This window comes from Branchiostoma belcheri, unplaced genomic scaffold (genome assembly GCF_001625305.1).
Source record: "Branchiostoma belcheri isolate BF01 breed outbred unplaced genomic scaffold, Haploidv18h27 scaffold17, whole genome shotgun sequence".
Classification (NCBI taxonomy): Eukaryota; Metazoa; Chordata; class Leptocardii; order Amphioxiformes; family Branchiostomatidae; genus Branchiostoma; species Branchiostoma belcheri.
In genome coordinates, this window is record NW_017803157.1 from 571,457 (window position 1) to 588,149 (window position 16,693).

The following is a 16,693-nucleotide window of genomic DNA, read 5'->3' on the forward strand; positions in this document are numbered from 1 at the left end:
AACCCCTAGCAACGTCGGCCCATTTTCCTGCATAATGTAGCTCCATAAGGCCATGTTGATTTGATTATATGGATGACATCCTCTAGAAAACTGATGCAAGCGTGCTAGCTAATAAAAAAGTTTGGCAAAAGATCGTTGCCTTCATTATGAAATGTACGTAGTCACAGAGAGTATGGCATGGCGAATAATAGACTTTTCATCTTCATTTCTTCACATTTTCTTCCTTTCGTTTGGAATTGATTTTTGCATTCTACGACATTAGTATCGTTTTCTAATATTTATCTCTTTTTTGTAATTTATGGCATATTTGCTCATTTTTCAGATGCTTTGTACGATTTGTAGCATTGTCGAAAACATTTTTGGAAACTGACGAAGTATAAAATTTCATGCACGCGCAGATGTCTGGATGTATTACCTGGATGTCTAACCTTCACCGACGTATCAATCAGATAATTATGTAAATTTGTATTTGGTCCATTATCGCATTTTTGCTGATAACCTCATTTGGGATGACCTACATATATCAGCAAACGCGTTGTATGAATCATGGGAAATTTGATATGAAAGTTGGTAGACCGAATCCCGTTACATAACGATTATATATAAGCAGGAGAATTTTCTCGTTCTTCCTTTATTTCACCGAAAAACAAGATGCTTTGGCTTGTACTCTTGTGTGTTGCGGGCGCTCACGGTAAGTCAGAGGACACGTCATCTTAATTTTAACTATCTTAACTATTTTTTTGGTGAGAGCGTTGACATAGGACCAGTAGAGACATTACCAGTAGGTAGCATGTGTAGTCCAGTGGTTAACGACCCTGCTTCTAGACCAAGAGTTTGGGAGTTCGAATCCCGGCTGTTGTCGCTCACCCGGCACGCTAGTAGAAAGCGTTGCAGTCCTTAGGACGGGCCGTTAAGCTGTGATCCACTGTTCTTTGTGCTTGTTGAAAAGAGCTAGGTGAATTGCCCAGTACAACGAACATTGTAAATACTGTACATAGCGTCTGTCTTCTGTCATGACCAGTGGAAAAGTAGCTCTTGAGTGAGCTAAAACTGGTTCACTTTACTTTTTTTTATGTCTACATGATGTCTTTTTCATTGTGATTCCAGCTCAGTGCATCACTGGAGCCTTCCAATGTAACGACGGACAGTGCATCCCCGGTAGCTGGGAGTGTGACGACTGGGGAGACTGTTCACAGGGGGAGGACGAGGCAACTGCTAACTGCCCTGGAAGTAAGACACCTGATTCTAGGGCAGACGTTTTTATTGCGTTGCGCAGTATAGGCTCCAAAATGAGAGCCCCTAGCCAATATCCTTCAAAATCTTCTTTTTTTTAAATGTGGTCCAGTTCGTACACTTTAAGAAAATACCAATATCCTAAGTTCGACCAACCTGACGAAATTATTTTCGGACGTTTTAAACTGTATCTTCAAACATCGCTTTCTGCAACCTTGTCTTCAGGTGCCTCTTGTGATGCCGATCAGTTCACCTGCGGTCATGGCAACACGTGCATCCCCACCGACTGGATCTGTGATGGAGACAACGACTGTGGAGACTCGAGCGACGAACAGAACTGTGGTGGTGTCGACCCCGGTCAGTACTGCAGTCATCGTCTACAAAATGCAAAACTGATAGGCACTTTTACCGACATTAATAAAATATCAGACGATATTCTAGTGCAATTATTTTAAAATGTTCTATTTTTTTAACAACAGCTCATAACATTCAATTTTTGCTCCATGTACAAACATATTTGTTTGATTCCAAACGGACAGGTGTTTGTTTACCTTTGACTTGAAAAGTTTGAAGTTGTTGGGAAGAATTCACAAGCTTGTTCTATAGTGATGTAGCGTGTTCTATAGTGATATAGCTTGTTCTGTAGTGATGTAACTTGTTCTATAGAGATGCAGCTTGTCCTGTAGTGATGTAGCTTGTCCTATAGAGATGTAACTTGTTCTATCTATTGGTGTATTAGGAAAGAAGCTTCTAGCTTGGAACGTCCTCATGAGAGATTGAGTTTGGAAGAAAAAAAAAGCTGATTTGCTTCCGTAGCTGTGAAAGAGATTGAAGTTCCGCGGAGAATTTGCCATGGAAATAGCGATAGAGTAACGCCAGACTTGCAAAATCACGCTTGGCTGTGATCATGATTGCTAGGTGTGCAGTTAGTATGAGTTACGACTTTGTTTTGTTGTTCTGCAGGTGCCGGTACCCTGACGACCTGCGGCGGCGGTAACTACCACCAGGACTCCGGCAGTTTCCAGCTGCTGAACTACGCCAACAACCAGGACTGCACCTGGAAGGTCACCGTGGCAACCGGAAAGTACGTTATGCTGGCCTTCACCCAGTTCGACGTCGAGCAAGACAGCACCTGCGGGTGAGTTGAAGTCGCATTTTTTCTACTCCTTGAAGTAGGTCAGTGACCTCTGTGACGCAGGCACGTGGCGCGGCGGCAGCTGGCTACATTACACCGATCGACTTGTTACGCCTAATCCTTGAACATCTAACTCTAGACATTGTTTAAAGCTATCCAATGACAATGTCCCTACTGTACTTTGTGACAGCGAGTTTCACTCTGCAATAGTTCTTGGAAAGAATGAACTCTTAAACACCTCAACTCTTGGTTGATATCTCTGGTATTTGAAGGCATGGCCATTTCTTGTTCTCTTCTGGGCTGGTATTAGGTACCTTGCTTTCGTTCCCCAGTTACGACTACGTCAGGGTGTACGACGGCCACTCTACGCACTCCCCCGTGCTGGGAACGTTCTGCGGCAGCAGCCTCCCCTCTAACGTCGTGGCCTCTTCCAACATCATGACCGTGCGGTTCGTGTCGGACAGCTCCATCACCGAGACCGGCTTCGCCGCTACCTACAGCGCCGTGGATACCCCGCCTGCCGGTAAGTTCTTTTAAAGGAATCAAAGATAAATTGTACCAAAGCCCAAATCTACAATATGATAAGGGTACTCCGGGCCATTCCTCCAGGAGAGGTTGCAATCCTGCCTCGGTGCGGTCTGTAAACAGGGACATGGAACGGTTGGATAAGAGCGTGGGACGGTTAGAAATGGGCGTGGGAGGGTTGGAAATGGGAGTGTGACATCATTTGCATGATTCAGGAGGAAATGGCATAATGGCTTGAAATTGTAAAGAAATGCTAGAATAACTTTCATGAGTAGTGAGTAGTGAAAAGCGAACATACAGAGACAGCCGTCGCAATTGCAATGTCTTTTCATGTTGCCAATCTTGTTTGATGATGTTTATGCTATAATTCCTTGCCAGTGACCCCACCAACGGTAACTCCCGTTGGAAGCTGTGGGAACATCGTCCTGACCAGTGACTCCGGTACCTTCACCTCCCCCAACTACCCCAGCCAGTACCCCAACCTCGCCCAGTGCTCCTGGAAGATGTCCGTCACCCCCGGCAAGCTGGTTCAAATCAAGTAAGGGAATAAACAAATATGTATGTTTAACTTTGCAGAAGGAATTCGAAAACATATTGTTTTGCTCTGTTGCTCTAGATCAAATGTCTGTCACCATGGTGACTGATTCTAAAGTGTAAAAGCTTCTTTCTTTTATCGAAATATTGGACCTATATCTGATTACCCTACATACGGTTATTGACACCAACGTCAGAGCCCTTCAACACTCTCTGGACCGGGACGGTGGGCGGTATAGACTTCGCACCTTCGGCCCACACCTTTGTGTTTTTTTTCCTTTTATATAGTTTCGCCTCCATGGACATAGAGGAACATGGCGGCTGCAGTTTTGACTACATTACCGTGTACGATGGGCCCGACGCCAGCGCACCGATTCTGCGCACGCTTTGTGGCACCTCCCCCCGTGTGGTTGTTGCCAGCGGCAACCAGGCTTTCGTGGTGTTCACTACCGACATGTTGATGGCCGCGACCGGATTCTCTGCCACTTTCTCCGCCATAGATCCCCCAAGTAAGCACTGCATGTATTGTGAGGGAACGTTTCTGGAAAGGAAATCAAGGTTTTCAAGGTCAACGAAGGTTGAAGAAAATGAACTGACGTAAAAGCAAGAGAGGTCGATCGGCCGCGGATATCCTGTCGACGGGAATGGAGAAAATGAAGAAAATGGGATCCACGTACTATTGACGACTGATGTACACTTGAAGCAAAACAACACATCAAGTTTGATAAAGAAAAATGTACTACTGTTTTCAGCTTGATTAGTCTTGTCTGACCGAATTTCCAGCAGAGGGAATCATGAGTTTAAGTCATAGATAGAAATAGATACTCAATACTCGGAGAATAGAATCTAAAAAATGAGACATTTCATGATTATTTGCTTCCAGCCACCTGCGCACCTGGTACCTTCACCTGCTGGAACGGAAACTGCGTCGGCGGCAGTCTGGAGTGCGACGGAAATGACGACTGCGGAGACGGAAGTGACGAGTTCCTCTGTGGTAGGCGTCTTGATCTTGATTTGCATAAGGCTCTAGTCGATGACAACAGAGTAATGATAGTATACATACATGAAGCAGGGTCGTTAGAATGCTGCAGATGCTTCCTTGTTTTAACAGAGACCGAATTCCTGACGTCCTGTCCTAAAGACTAACATCCCTTAGTGACCATCATCGTGCAAATCAAGGTTCAGACAATAGACTGTTAGGCCGGGATTGGAACCGGTGACCACGTGGTCCAGAAGTTTCTGATAACTAAATTACTGATCAGTAAACCACGGTCAGGGAAATTGGAGTTCAAATCTAACGGAAGTTTGGCTTGTATCATAACAGGCGGAGACTCCACCTGCGGAACCGCCCCCATCCAGCCCGTCTTCCCGCCAACCCGTGTGGTGGGAGGCGAAGCTGCAGTTCCCGGCAGCTGGCCCTGGCAGGCGTCTCTCATGACCTCCTACCACTTCTGTGGAGGCTCCCTCATCCACCCCGAGTGGATCCTGACCGCCGCTCACTGCATCGCTGATGAGTAAGTCCTGTCCATTGACGTACTTGGTTCTGTTGTGATGATTCATCGTTTTCCCATTCCCAGCTCGTAAAGTGCCATGAGGTCGGAATTACATGTATGTGTTTCTGTGGTGTTTTTACATTCGATGATGACAGAATCTAAAATGATGAAGGTTGCTCCCTTAAATTAATATCTATATACTACAGCATCTGTTGAATTATTTGCAGGAATAGTTTTTCAATTGGTAAAAGGTAGAACACATCAGAAAGTGAAACTCAAAACAGTTAAGATTTTAAAAAATGCGCAACGTTAACGTTATATCAGCAATTGGCCTGTTTCTGCCGTTATTTCCCATTCACAACCCACAGCCTTCTTCTAACGTTTACAAATGCCTTGCACTTTGCTACACCAGCCCTACTCCCAGCCGGTACAGTGTCATCTTGGGCAAGCACTTCTCTGACGGGTCCAGCACGTCTCAGGAGGAATACTTTGTTTCCAAGGTGAGTCTCTTTCCCGTTGCTAGTCTCATTTGCACCATTTGAAACAGACCCAGATGAGAGTCAATTGACAAGGAAAGAAAATCGTGTCATCCTGTTCATATCAACGAAAGTTCTTTTAATGTAGTCATGGACCTCCATGATGTAGTTTACCATCATGGATGAACTTTCCTTCGAGTAAAAAGTGTCTCTCAGTGACAGGAGGGATTGACACAAACGACGTACAAATGTAAAAGCGTAGAACCGTTCAGAACCAAGCGTAGAATCTTTCTTCAGCTACACAAGAGCAGTCACGTAACCAAGAGGTTAAAATGTCAAGACAGGTCACGTAAAAGATACGTCTGTCACTTACATAATCATCAATGGCTATTTATGACCAATGCGTCAAGTACATGTTTTTTGTGCCTTGTCACAGGTCATTGTTCACGAGGAGTACGATGATAACTTATTCGACAGGGACTTGACCCTGCTGAAGCTGTCCCGCCCCGCTACCCTGGGACAGTACATCCACATCGCCTGTCTGCCCGAGCACGCTGGTGACGATCCCCCAGCTGGCACCACATGTGTCACCACTGGTTGGGGAGACACTCAGGGTAAATTTCCGTCGTTTTTGAACGTACTATGAATTGTAGGACAGAGGAATTTTTATTCTTGCATAACAGGTAAATGTTTCTCACCTACTTACGTCTCGATGTCTGTCTGAGCTTCTGACGAGGGGGTATACAAACAAACTTAGCCACGTTTGGGTTTGTGTTGTCGTCTTGTTCAGTATCGAGTATTGTTACAGTGTTCAATGAAACAAAATGTCCAGGTGACTTGATAAAAATATGCTGTGACACTTCTGAACTCACTGAACTCGGTCGCGAGTGCTTCAGGCCAGAGCGCATCACCCATCATTCAACCGGGACGGAGGCCGACATTGTTTACAAGATACCTTTGACACGTGTTGACCACCACTGACAAACCGTATTGTCGTTCACGTCAAAGGTAGCGGTAACGACGATGTCCTGAAGCAGGCTCGCCTTCCTCTGGTCAGCAACGCCGACTGTAACGCCACCGCGTCCTACGACGGAGGGATCACAGAGTACATGATGTGCGCTGGCTTCTTCCAGGAGGGCGGCCATGATGCTTGCCAGGTGGGTTCTTATTCACCCCCATGAAGTGGAAGGTGTCTGTTTTTGGTCTGGATGATGTATTGCTGTATATCTCAAGATTCGTCGGACGGAATACAATGGTATTTGGCCGGTGGGTAGGTGGGGTGAAATGGATTATGTAGGTTGACTTTGGGCCCCTGGTGATTGGAACTGCAATAGGGGTTTTCTAAAATTTTCTTTGGCGCTGATCTTTGAACTCATGTTAGGATACAGAGTACTACGTGGTGTTGGTGCTTCCACAACAACTACAATAAAGTGTATTGTCTATCATTCATTTTCCAGGGTGACTCCGGTGGCCCTCTGGTCTGCCCCCGCCAGGGCAAGTGGTACCTGAACGGTGTGGTGAGCTGGGGCTACGGCTGTGGCCTGCCCAACTATCCCGGCGTGTACGCCCGTGTCACCTCCATGTTGGACTGGATCCACCAGAAGATGGCTGCCAACTAAAGGACCTGGCATTTCGTCCCAAGACCGTGTGTGTGTGTGTGTGTGTGTGTGTGTGTGTGTGTGTGTGTGTGTGTGTGTGTGTGTGTGTGCGCGCGCGTATGACTTTCAACGACGCAGGTTTTTCCTGATATAAAAAAACACATTATGGCATATTCACTACGTGGCGCAAAACACGCTTTTGTACCCCTAACGCTGTGACAGAGGTCAAGGACGAATTTGGAAAAAATGAATGGCTTGTCAAAGTTAGAGCTATGACCTTATCTTCGAATATCTGAATCACTTTCTCATCGCTTATGACACAAACACAATGTTTATTGTTTTATGTTGGTGGAGGTCAGACCTCCAGGTAAACAATACTTATAGAAAATTCAAACTCTAGATCTACTACTGGATACATTATGGAGATTACTTCCGGACGTCTGAAGTGACATCCTTCACTTTTCTTCAGCGTCACTAATGAACTTATTTATTTATTTATTAGAATCTGTTTTCTTTTATCAGGGTGAACACTAAAGGTTTTTAGGGACGTTCTTCGTACATAAAGAAAATAACACAAACATCAAAATAAAAGTGATAGAAAAAGTCAACACATATGTGTGGCGTTGCTTTTTTTCTTTCTGCATCATCAGTCAGTCATGAACTTTCATATTAGTGACACAGTTTATATGTAAACATTCCATTCCGCGGCCGGTTTTAAAGCCAGTACAAACATGTCAACACCCGCATTGGAATGACAACGGGAGTAGGTTCCGGACTTTATCTTGGATAAACTATGTGGACATTTTTAAGCCAGGCATGTGAAGAGAGCCAAAATATTTATATTTAGAGGGGCAGAATTCAAAATCTACTGGGCGGGGTGGATGTGAGAAAACGGTACAAAATCGTACTTTTATCACCTAGCGACATAACCTTAAACTGCAGGCGTCATTAGCGGCGTGCGTTTCCGTGTTAGGCATCGTGACTGACAGAAGGTTACAGTCACATGGTCATGCGACCTTCGTAGAGACAAAAGTGTGTTAGCATTATTTGTTGAGACCTATTTAGTCTCAGAAGACAAATGCATACATTACAGAGACTGTCCGAGGGCAAATTAATATGAAATAGACTGTCCTAATTGCAAGAATGATCAACATGTACGAAAGAGGCGAATACAATGATATAAGAGACTACGTCCAACGTTGTACTTCATTCTACAACATAGTACTAGTACGTAGAAATACTGGGTTTTCTGGGTTTGACTTCTTCTTTTGAAGCAGTGTAACATCTGGTACTAGTTTTGTTGGGTATAACTTCTTCTTTTGAGGCTGTGTAAAATCTAATATAGTTTCTATAGAGATGTTTGTAAGGCAGTCATCACATTAGGACGGTAAAACCGCTATCCAGGTAATTAATATAAGTCGCATACTTCGCACTAAATGTGAGCCTGAGGTTACTGACCCTGCGTCACTGGAAATTGTGCCTGAGTCAAAAAGTCAACAAATTCACAAGACAGTCCGCGTGAGTAAGGTGTCATATTGATGGAGATGATAACTGCAAGATTATGTAATATTTGTGTTTGTTCCGTTATCGCATTTTTGCTGATAACTATATTGGGATGGCCTACCTTTATGAACAAACACACTGCATGATGACGCAAATGATAGAAAATTTGATATCAAATGTTCTAATTTTGAAAAAGATTATGTCATGAAAATTTTCAGCATTGCCAAACTGGGTATTAAGCAGGCACAGAATCACTTCTTCACATGTTTTCAAACTAAGGAAAAGACTGACCAATTATAAACTGCCTTACATTCCAAATATCAGAGCTTCCCTGTCAAATATACATGTATATATGATAAAGAGAGTAAGTATGTGTCTGATTATTTTCAACTATCAATCATAATTTTGGACTTTTAGTAAAAAGATTTAAGTTTTATCAAAAAGCGTGTTCATCAACGTGTTGGACGTTATGTAATGCGAGGGTAAAATCCATTACACAACGTTTTCCCTTCCTGCAGATGTTCTTTTCTCGCTGCGGTGTCCCCAACAGGATCTCTTCTGTTTGTTGAAAAACATTTTTTGATTGTCCAGAAGACACCCCACCTAGTTAGATCTAGTTCTACGTGATAAGAGACACCAACTGACGTAGGTAGGCCGAAGCCTATTAGATAACGTTTAGATATATAAGCAGGAGGATTTTCTCGTTCTTCCTTTATTTCACCGAAAAACGAGATGCTTTGGCTTGTACTCTTGTGTGTTGCGGGCGCTCACGGTAAGTCAGAGGACACGCCATCTTGATTTCAACTATCGTAGCGATTTTTTTGGCGACAGACAAATGCGTGAGAGAGGAACCAGTAGTGACTGACATTCATTGCATGAATCGTGTATGTTTTAGGTAGCGTTCGTAGTCCAGTGGTTAGCGACCCTGCCTCTAGACCAAGAGGCTGGGAGTTCGAATCCCGGCTGTTGTTGCTCACCCGACATGCACTCTAGTACTTTAGTAGAAAGGATCGGTCTTTAGGACGGGACGTTAAGCTGTGGTTCACTATCCACGTGCACTGTGCTTGTTGAAAGGAGCTAGGGGAATTTTCCGGGTACAATGAACCTTGTAAATATTGTACATAGCATCTGTCTTCTCTGTCAGGACCACTGGAAAAATGGCACTTGAGTGAGCTAAAACTGGATCAAAATCACTTTTCGTTCTTATGTGTCTACATGATGACTTTCGTTGTGATTCTAGCCCAGTGCTCCATTGGAGACTTCCAATGTAACGACGGACAGTGCATCCCCGGTAGCTGGGAGTGTGACGACTGGGGAGACTGTTCACAAGGAGAAGACGAGAACACCGCTAACTGTCCTGGAGGTAAGAAACTAGATTCTAGTTTATCTAAACAGCTACTAACCTATCGGACAGAAAGTACATTGATTGTTATACACCATGTGTGTTACAACACAGAAGCTAGCGATTTTACTAGGAAACAGTGTTCATTTGTTTGCGTCTTTTCCACTCATCTAACACCATTGTTCAGTCTGTGCTTAAGTCGGATTCACTCTATCGCAACTAATACTTTACAAACCTTTGGAAACATCTGTATATATAGGATTTGATTTTTGTGTGTTTTGTATGTATTGTTGTAGGTTTTGTTCCTGTACTGTCTAGCTAGATATAGGCCAGTGAGTGCCTGAAACAAAAAAAAGAAGTCTTAGATTTGTAAGCCTCCCTTTTTTTTACAAAATTCATTCCTCAAACGGCTTGAACTATATCTTTAGACATCGCTTTCTGCAACCTTGTTTCTAGGCACCACCTGCAGTAACGATGAGTTCACCTGCGGTCATGGCAACACGTGTATCCCCAGCAACTGGATCTGTGACGGAGATAACGACTGTGGAGACATGAGCGACGAACAGAACTGTGGTGGTGGTGTCGACCCTACCGACCCCGGTCAGTAGTCATCTTCTATAAAACGAAAACACCACCCAATTTTGATTAGTAATGCACGCACACCAGTCTATCAATTTTCCGTCTATGAATCCGTACACCGTACAATTCTTTACAAAGGTGTAACTGTACTATCAACGATTTTTTATTTACCGTTTATCTTCTTCTTCGTGTAACAAGGCTCATCATGTCACGAAACACTCACGTTTTGGTTTACATTGAGGAACTGTTAAGACAGATGTTTGTTTACCTTGGGCGTGACATATTTATACCGGGGGAGGGCGGCTTTTCAGGCCCCCGCCCACTTTCATTTCGGATAGCGCCTGAACGGCTTGCGCTAGAACCGTCAAATTTGGTGACTTTTCCTAAAATATATCTGGCAACAATTTCATATTAATTAGATAAGTTCCTGATTTCGTGTTTTCATGGCAACGGGTTTCTGGCAGGCAGTTTATGGAAAAATAAATAATTTTGATTCAAACATAAATTTTTCTAGGTTCTATTGTATAATTATATTTCCTGTTCAACATTAATTACATCTTATATAATTACATATAATTTCTTTCATTACATAATAAAATTTATAATAATAATTATAATTTATGCTAATTTGATAACGTTATCGGTCAAAATCCAAGATGGCGGACCAACGTGTCCTGGCCGACTTCCGCGGAGCATTTGTCATGGAAATGCCAGACTTGCAACATCACGCTCGGATGTGATCATGATTCTTAGATGTTAAGTTACGACTTTGTTTTGGTGTTCTGCAGGTACTCTGCAGTCCTGCGGCGGTAACTACCACCAGGACTCCGGCAGTTTCCAGCTGCTGAACTACGCCAACAACCAGGACTGCACCTGGAAGATCACCGTGGCAACCGGAAAGTACGTCATGCTGCAGTTCACCCAGTTCGACGTCGAGCAAGACAGCACCTGCGAGTGAGTTGAAATCCTTTCTCGCATGTTCGCAGCTGTAACTCACGATCTATTTGATGCATTGGTATGTAGTTTGAATTATGAAATGTCGTCAGCTAGTATGCGCGAGATGATGCACATGATAAATACTTTTTTTACACGGGTGCAGTTTTCATAGGTCATATAATACTTCAGAAAGCACCCCATATTTTCATAGACTTGTGGAATTGTTGGTCAATTTCCTACGCTTTTGTGGTTGCGCGGTAATAAAGGTTTTACAAACATATATTGGGTGCGCAAAAAAGCAGTTACTCAAGAAACTGGATATGATTTTGGAAACGGTCAGACGTTTTAAGCTAGCATCCACTAGCTTTCGTCAGTGACTGAGAGACCAGAGGAGAAATGCAGGTATCCAGTTGCTTGAGTAACTGCTTTTTGGCGTATCTTATTACCTGGATGCCTATCCTTTACCGACAGATATTGGGTGGTTTGCTTTTGCTGAAATATAACACTCATGCAGAACTACTGAATGCCGGCTACGACTGCGGACGGTGTCTACAGGAGGTGCCTAAGGTTACGCTGTGCTGTACATTGTTATTCACCTTGTTTTTGTTCCCCAGTTATGACTACGTCAGGGTGTACGACGGCCACTCTACGCACTCCCCCGTGCTGGGAACGTTCTGCGGCAGCAGCCTCCCCTCTAACGTCGTGGCCTCTTCCAACATCATGACCGTGCGGTTCGTGTCGGACAGCTCCATCACCGAGACCGGCTTCGCCGCTACCTACAGCGCCGTGGATACCCCGCCTGCCGGTAAGTTCTTTTGAGGAATTAAGATGAGTTTTACCAAAGCCCTAATATACAATAGGGGGGCCCGCGCCGACTTTGATATCAGATAGCGTCCGAACGGCTTGCGCTAGAGCCACGAAACTAGGTGACTTTTCCTGAAATATAGTTGGCAACAATTTCATATCAGTGACATAAATTATTAGTTTTTTGTGTTGCCATGCATTAAGATTTGCATGTCGTCATTTATTGGAATATATTGTGTGCCAGCAGGACATGGAATGAAAAAAGTTTTTGTTTATCATTTTTAGCATGAATATCCGCTGGTATAATACATTATTTGACGAAAAGGCTAAAACTTTATGTTCCATCACTAAGTAAATTGGGACTAACTGCACCAGCCTTGTTCACGTAATGGACACGTCTACTGCAACTTCCAGGAAGCGCGTGACTGCAGCAGAGGGCCACACGTGCCAGATAACCTGTGTCGCCCCCCGTCTCTGTTCAGATCTTTTTTTGTGATGATGTTTATGTTGTAATTCCTTGTCAGTGACCCCACCAACCACCGGTGGAAGCTGTGGAAACACCGTCCTGACCGGTGACTCCGGTACCTTCACCTCCCCCAACTACCCCAGCCAGTACCCCAACAACGCCCAGTGCTCCTGGAAGATGTCCGTCACCCCGGGCAAGCTGGTTCAAATCAAGTAAGGGAATAAACAAATTCTTATACCAGTTTTTTTATAGCGCAATGCCAGGAAAGATCACAATAAAATTTGTTAAAATAATCTCTGTTCTGGAAACATTTAGCATGCGTATAAATTTTTGCACTTTGTAGTATCGACACCATGGACGTCGAGGCTGATGGCGGCTGCAGCTATGACTCCATTGCCATATACGATGGTCCCGACGCTAGCGCACCTCTTCTGCGCAAGCTCTGTGGATCCTCCGCCCGTGAAGTCGTTGCCAATGGCAACGAGGCTTTCGTGGTGTTCTCCACTGACAGCTCCGTCACCGGGTCCGGCTTCTCCGCCACTTTCTCCGCCATCGACCCCCCACGTAAGCAGTGCACGTACTGATGAATCAGTTTCCAAGCCGAGAGCTTGACTCCGGTCAATGTAACGCAACACCACAGGGTGTCTGCTACAGCATCAATTACCATGGTGACAGACGTCTGGCCTTATTTCTTGGAGAAGAAGTATGAGAAACCAAAATGTTTTTCTTCTTCGAAGACATAATACTAAGGCTAAAATCAGATAGAATAAAAAAATAACATATTTTTTAAAATTGTTCCAGCCACCTGTGCACCTGGTACCTTCACCTGCTGGAACGGAAACTGCGTCAGCGACAGCCTGAAGTGCGACGGAAATGACGACTGTGGAGACGGAAGCGACGAGTTCCTCTGCGGTAAGCTAGCGTCTAAACTTCATAAGGCTCTGGTCGGTGACAATGGAATAATGGCATTCTATCAGGACCGTTCGAATGCTCTTGGGTGTTTCCTTCTTTTGACAAGGACCGAATTCCTGACGTTTTGTCATGAAGACTACCAATCCTTAGTAATCAACGTGCAAATCAGGATTCGGACAATAGACTGTTAGGCCAGGATTCGAACCGGTGACCACGTGGTCCAGAAGCAGGGTTTCTGATACTAGATAAGTGTAACGGTACGATCTAGAGGACTTTCAGTTAGAATTGAACTCCAATTTCTCTGTGTATCATCTAACAGGCGGCGACTCCACTTGCGGAACCGCCCCCATCCAGCCCGTCTTCCCGCCAACCCGTGTTGTGGGAGGCGAAGCTGCAGTTCCCGGCAGCTGGCCCTGGCAGGCGTCCCTCATGACCTCCTACCACTTCTGTGGAGGCTCCCTCATCCACCCCGAGTGGATCCTGACCGCCGCTCACTGCTTCGTTGATGAGTAAGTCCTGTCCACTAGTTTCTGTTTACGGACAAGTATGATTCACTGTTTTCCAATTCCCAGGATGCCTAGCGCCAGGGATAAAAAGTCCCAAGTCGCATAGCGCCTGGGGGTCGGAATTATATTATTGTGTTCCTGTGGTGTTTTTACATTTCGATGCATACGGAAAATATGCTTCTGTTTCTAGAAACGGTCAAAGGCAGAACATATTACTGAAACTGAAACCCAAAACAGTTAAGAAAAAGAATGCACAACGTTATATTGGCGAGGTGGTTCTCTTCCCTCGATAATCACAACCTACAGCCTTCTTTACACGTTTACGAACGCCTTGCACTCTCCTACAGCCCTACTCCCAGCCGGTACACAGTCGTCTTGGGCAAGCACTTCTCTGACGGGTCCAGCACATCTCAGGAGGAATACTCTGTCTCCAAGGTGAGTCTTTTCCTGTTGCTAACCACTGCACTATTTTTCATTATTATTCAATTTCGAGTGCGTATGTTATGAAGTAGATGACTACTCAGTGAATTAATATGTCACCATCAGTGGCCTTTTAATCCAATGCTAGAAGTACGACTGTCATGTTTTTGCCTTGTCACAGGTCATTGTTCACGAGGAGTACGATGATAACCTTCTGAACAAGGACTTGACCCTGCTGAAGCTGTCCCGCCCCGCTGTCCTGGGACAGTACATCCAGACCGTCTGTCTGCCCGAGCACGCTGGTGACGATCCCCCAGCTGGTACCACATGTGTCACCACTGGATTCGGAGACACTCAGGGTAAATTTCAATTTTCTTAACATTAAGAGATTGTAGGATATAGGAATTTCTTTTTACACAAGCGGTAGTGTTTCTCACCTGCTTACGTTTCGACGCCTGCCAGACGTCTTTCTCAGAGCCTCTGCCAAGGGGGGATAGCCACGTTTAGGATTGTGTTCTCGATGCAAAAGCGCCACCTACATACATTGGTCACGCCAAAAAGCAGTTACTCAAGCAACTGGATATGATTTTGGAAATTTGCTTGAGTAACTACATTTTGGCGTATCTTATTACCCGGATGTCTAACCTTCATCGGCGTATTGTATTATCGTTTATTTAAAGGTACCGGTGACGACGATGTCCTGAAGCAGGCCCGCGTCCCTCTGGTCAGCAACGCCGACTGCAACGCCGCCAATTCCTACGACGGAGAGATCAGCCAGTACATGTTGTGCGCTGGCTTCCAGGAGGGCGGCCATGATGCTTGCCAGGTAGGTTGAACTTCTTGTTCGGATCAAGGACATTATTGTTGCAATGTGTTGTTAGCTTGTTTTAGGCACCAGTCATTTCAATGGCGTGGGTTCGAATCCCACCGCTGCCACCAGTGTAGGGTATTGAAAGGGAGATTACTAAGGAAGAGGTCTGCACTCTGTGGCTGCCTGCTAGAACTGTCTTGTCAGACACTGTGTTCTGACTGCTTTATTCATAGTTAATCAGTTACAGATGTGATGTGTCTATGATAACTTCCTGTCACCGGGTTAAATATACAGTGAAGAAGGCTAGGGTTACCAAATATCATTAAGATCCATTAACAACTTCTCGAGTTATGCAGTGCAAGTGCAAACAATAAATGCATAAAAAGTCCCCTGCAGTACCGTTGGAAAAACCAGGTGAACCATTTTTGACCTTGACCTTTGGTTATCCGCACTCAACCATGGCAAAATCAAAAACATACCCTTCTGACGAAGGCAATAAAGTGTATTGTCTATCGTTTTCCAGGGTGATTCCGGCGGCCCTCTGGTCTGCCCCAAACTGGGCCAGTGGTACCTGAACGGTGTGGTGAGCTGGGGCTACGGCTGTGCCCAGCCCAACTACCCCGGCGTGTACGCCCGTGTTACCTCCATGTTGGACTGGATCGGCCAGAAGATGGCTGCCAACTAAAGGACCTGGCGTGTCGTCCCAACACCGAGAGTTTAGCAAACACTGCGACAACTTTACCAACGTTGAACAACATCCTACCTTTTGTCAAAAGCAATAAAGCATCTGTCAAAAACATGCTATGTTTCTTAGTTGTTTTTGTACATCTCTGGTGTGTCTTAAATTCACATAAGATGTTTTGGAACATTAGGATTGATTGTATATAAACGTGAGGGTTTTATTACCATAGTGTCACTGACATGTGATGATGCCACAGACTTAATCAAGACTTCCAAAACCACGCAACTACTGTCTCACACTTAGATGGGACTGACATCATTAAATATATAACGCTATGATGGTATTTTTAGCAGTGATATGTAGAAACAAGACTTCTGTTACGTGTTAGCTCTCAAAGGAGGCCGATTCTTTTGGATCCAGTATTGTCTCCTTCTCTGTAACTCTAACTGACAACCTGTGGCTAATTACCTGTGGATAATACGCATTTCTCAGAAGTACAGTCATCATTTCGTGTACCAAAATATCTTCGGAGATGGTACTGCGTACATACTCGGATCTCCAGATGACTGATCTTCAAATCGTTTCCTTCATGTCACAATATGGAGTGACCTACTTTTGCGTTTCCTCCTTTTTGTTTTCGTTCCGAGTGCCAGTTAGACAAGATAATCATACAATTATCTCGTGACGACATACGCTTCAATGAGGCATGTGCCCGAGAGGTTTGTACGCAGATGGACA

General features: G+C 44.6%; 1 protein-coding gene across 1 annotated transcript; it reads left to right on the forward strand.

Annotated features, from left to right (window-relative positions):
* Positions 1-651: 651 nt before the first annotated feature.
* Positions 652-16,072, forward strand: LOC109466563. The gene is made up of 26 exons (XM_019764296.1): positions 652-691; positions 1,108-1,230; positions 1,459-1,575; positions 2,197-2,371; positions 2,701-2,891; positions 3,272-3,431; positions 3,716-3,936; positions 4,311-4,421; positions 4,752-4,941; positions 5,333-5,420; positions 5,833-6,010; positions 6,405-6,553; positions 6,854-7,013; positions 9,186-9,269; positions 9,738-9,860; positions 10,296-10,439; positions 11,207-11,372; positions 11,969-12,159; positions 12,683-12,836; positions 12,968-13,188; positions 13,426-13,536; positions 13,856-14,045; positions 14,390-14,477; positions 14,644-14,821; positions 15,143-15,288; positions 15,797-16,072. Exons 1-26 carry the CDS (start codon positions 652-654, stop codon positions 15,956-15,958), a joined length of 3,861 nt encoding a protein of 1,286 aa, XP_019619855.1. The 3' UTR covers positions 15,959-16,072.
* The last annotated feature ends 621 nt before the right edge of the window (positions 16,073-16,693 follow it).

Coding starts and splice junctions, on each gene's coding strand:
- LOC109466563 (XM_019764296.1), top strand. CDS start 652: ATGCTTTGGCTTGTACTCTTGTGTGTTGCGGGCGCTCACG. Junction 3,432..3,715: donor GGCAAGCTGGTTCAAATCAA/GTAAGGGAATAA, acceptor CCTTTTATATAG/TTTCGCCTCCATGGACATAG. Junction 14,478..14,643: donor AGGAATACTCTGTCTCCAAG/GTGAGTCTTTTC, acceptor GCCTTGTCACAG/GTCATTGTTCACGAGGAGTA.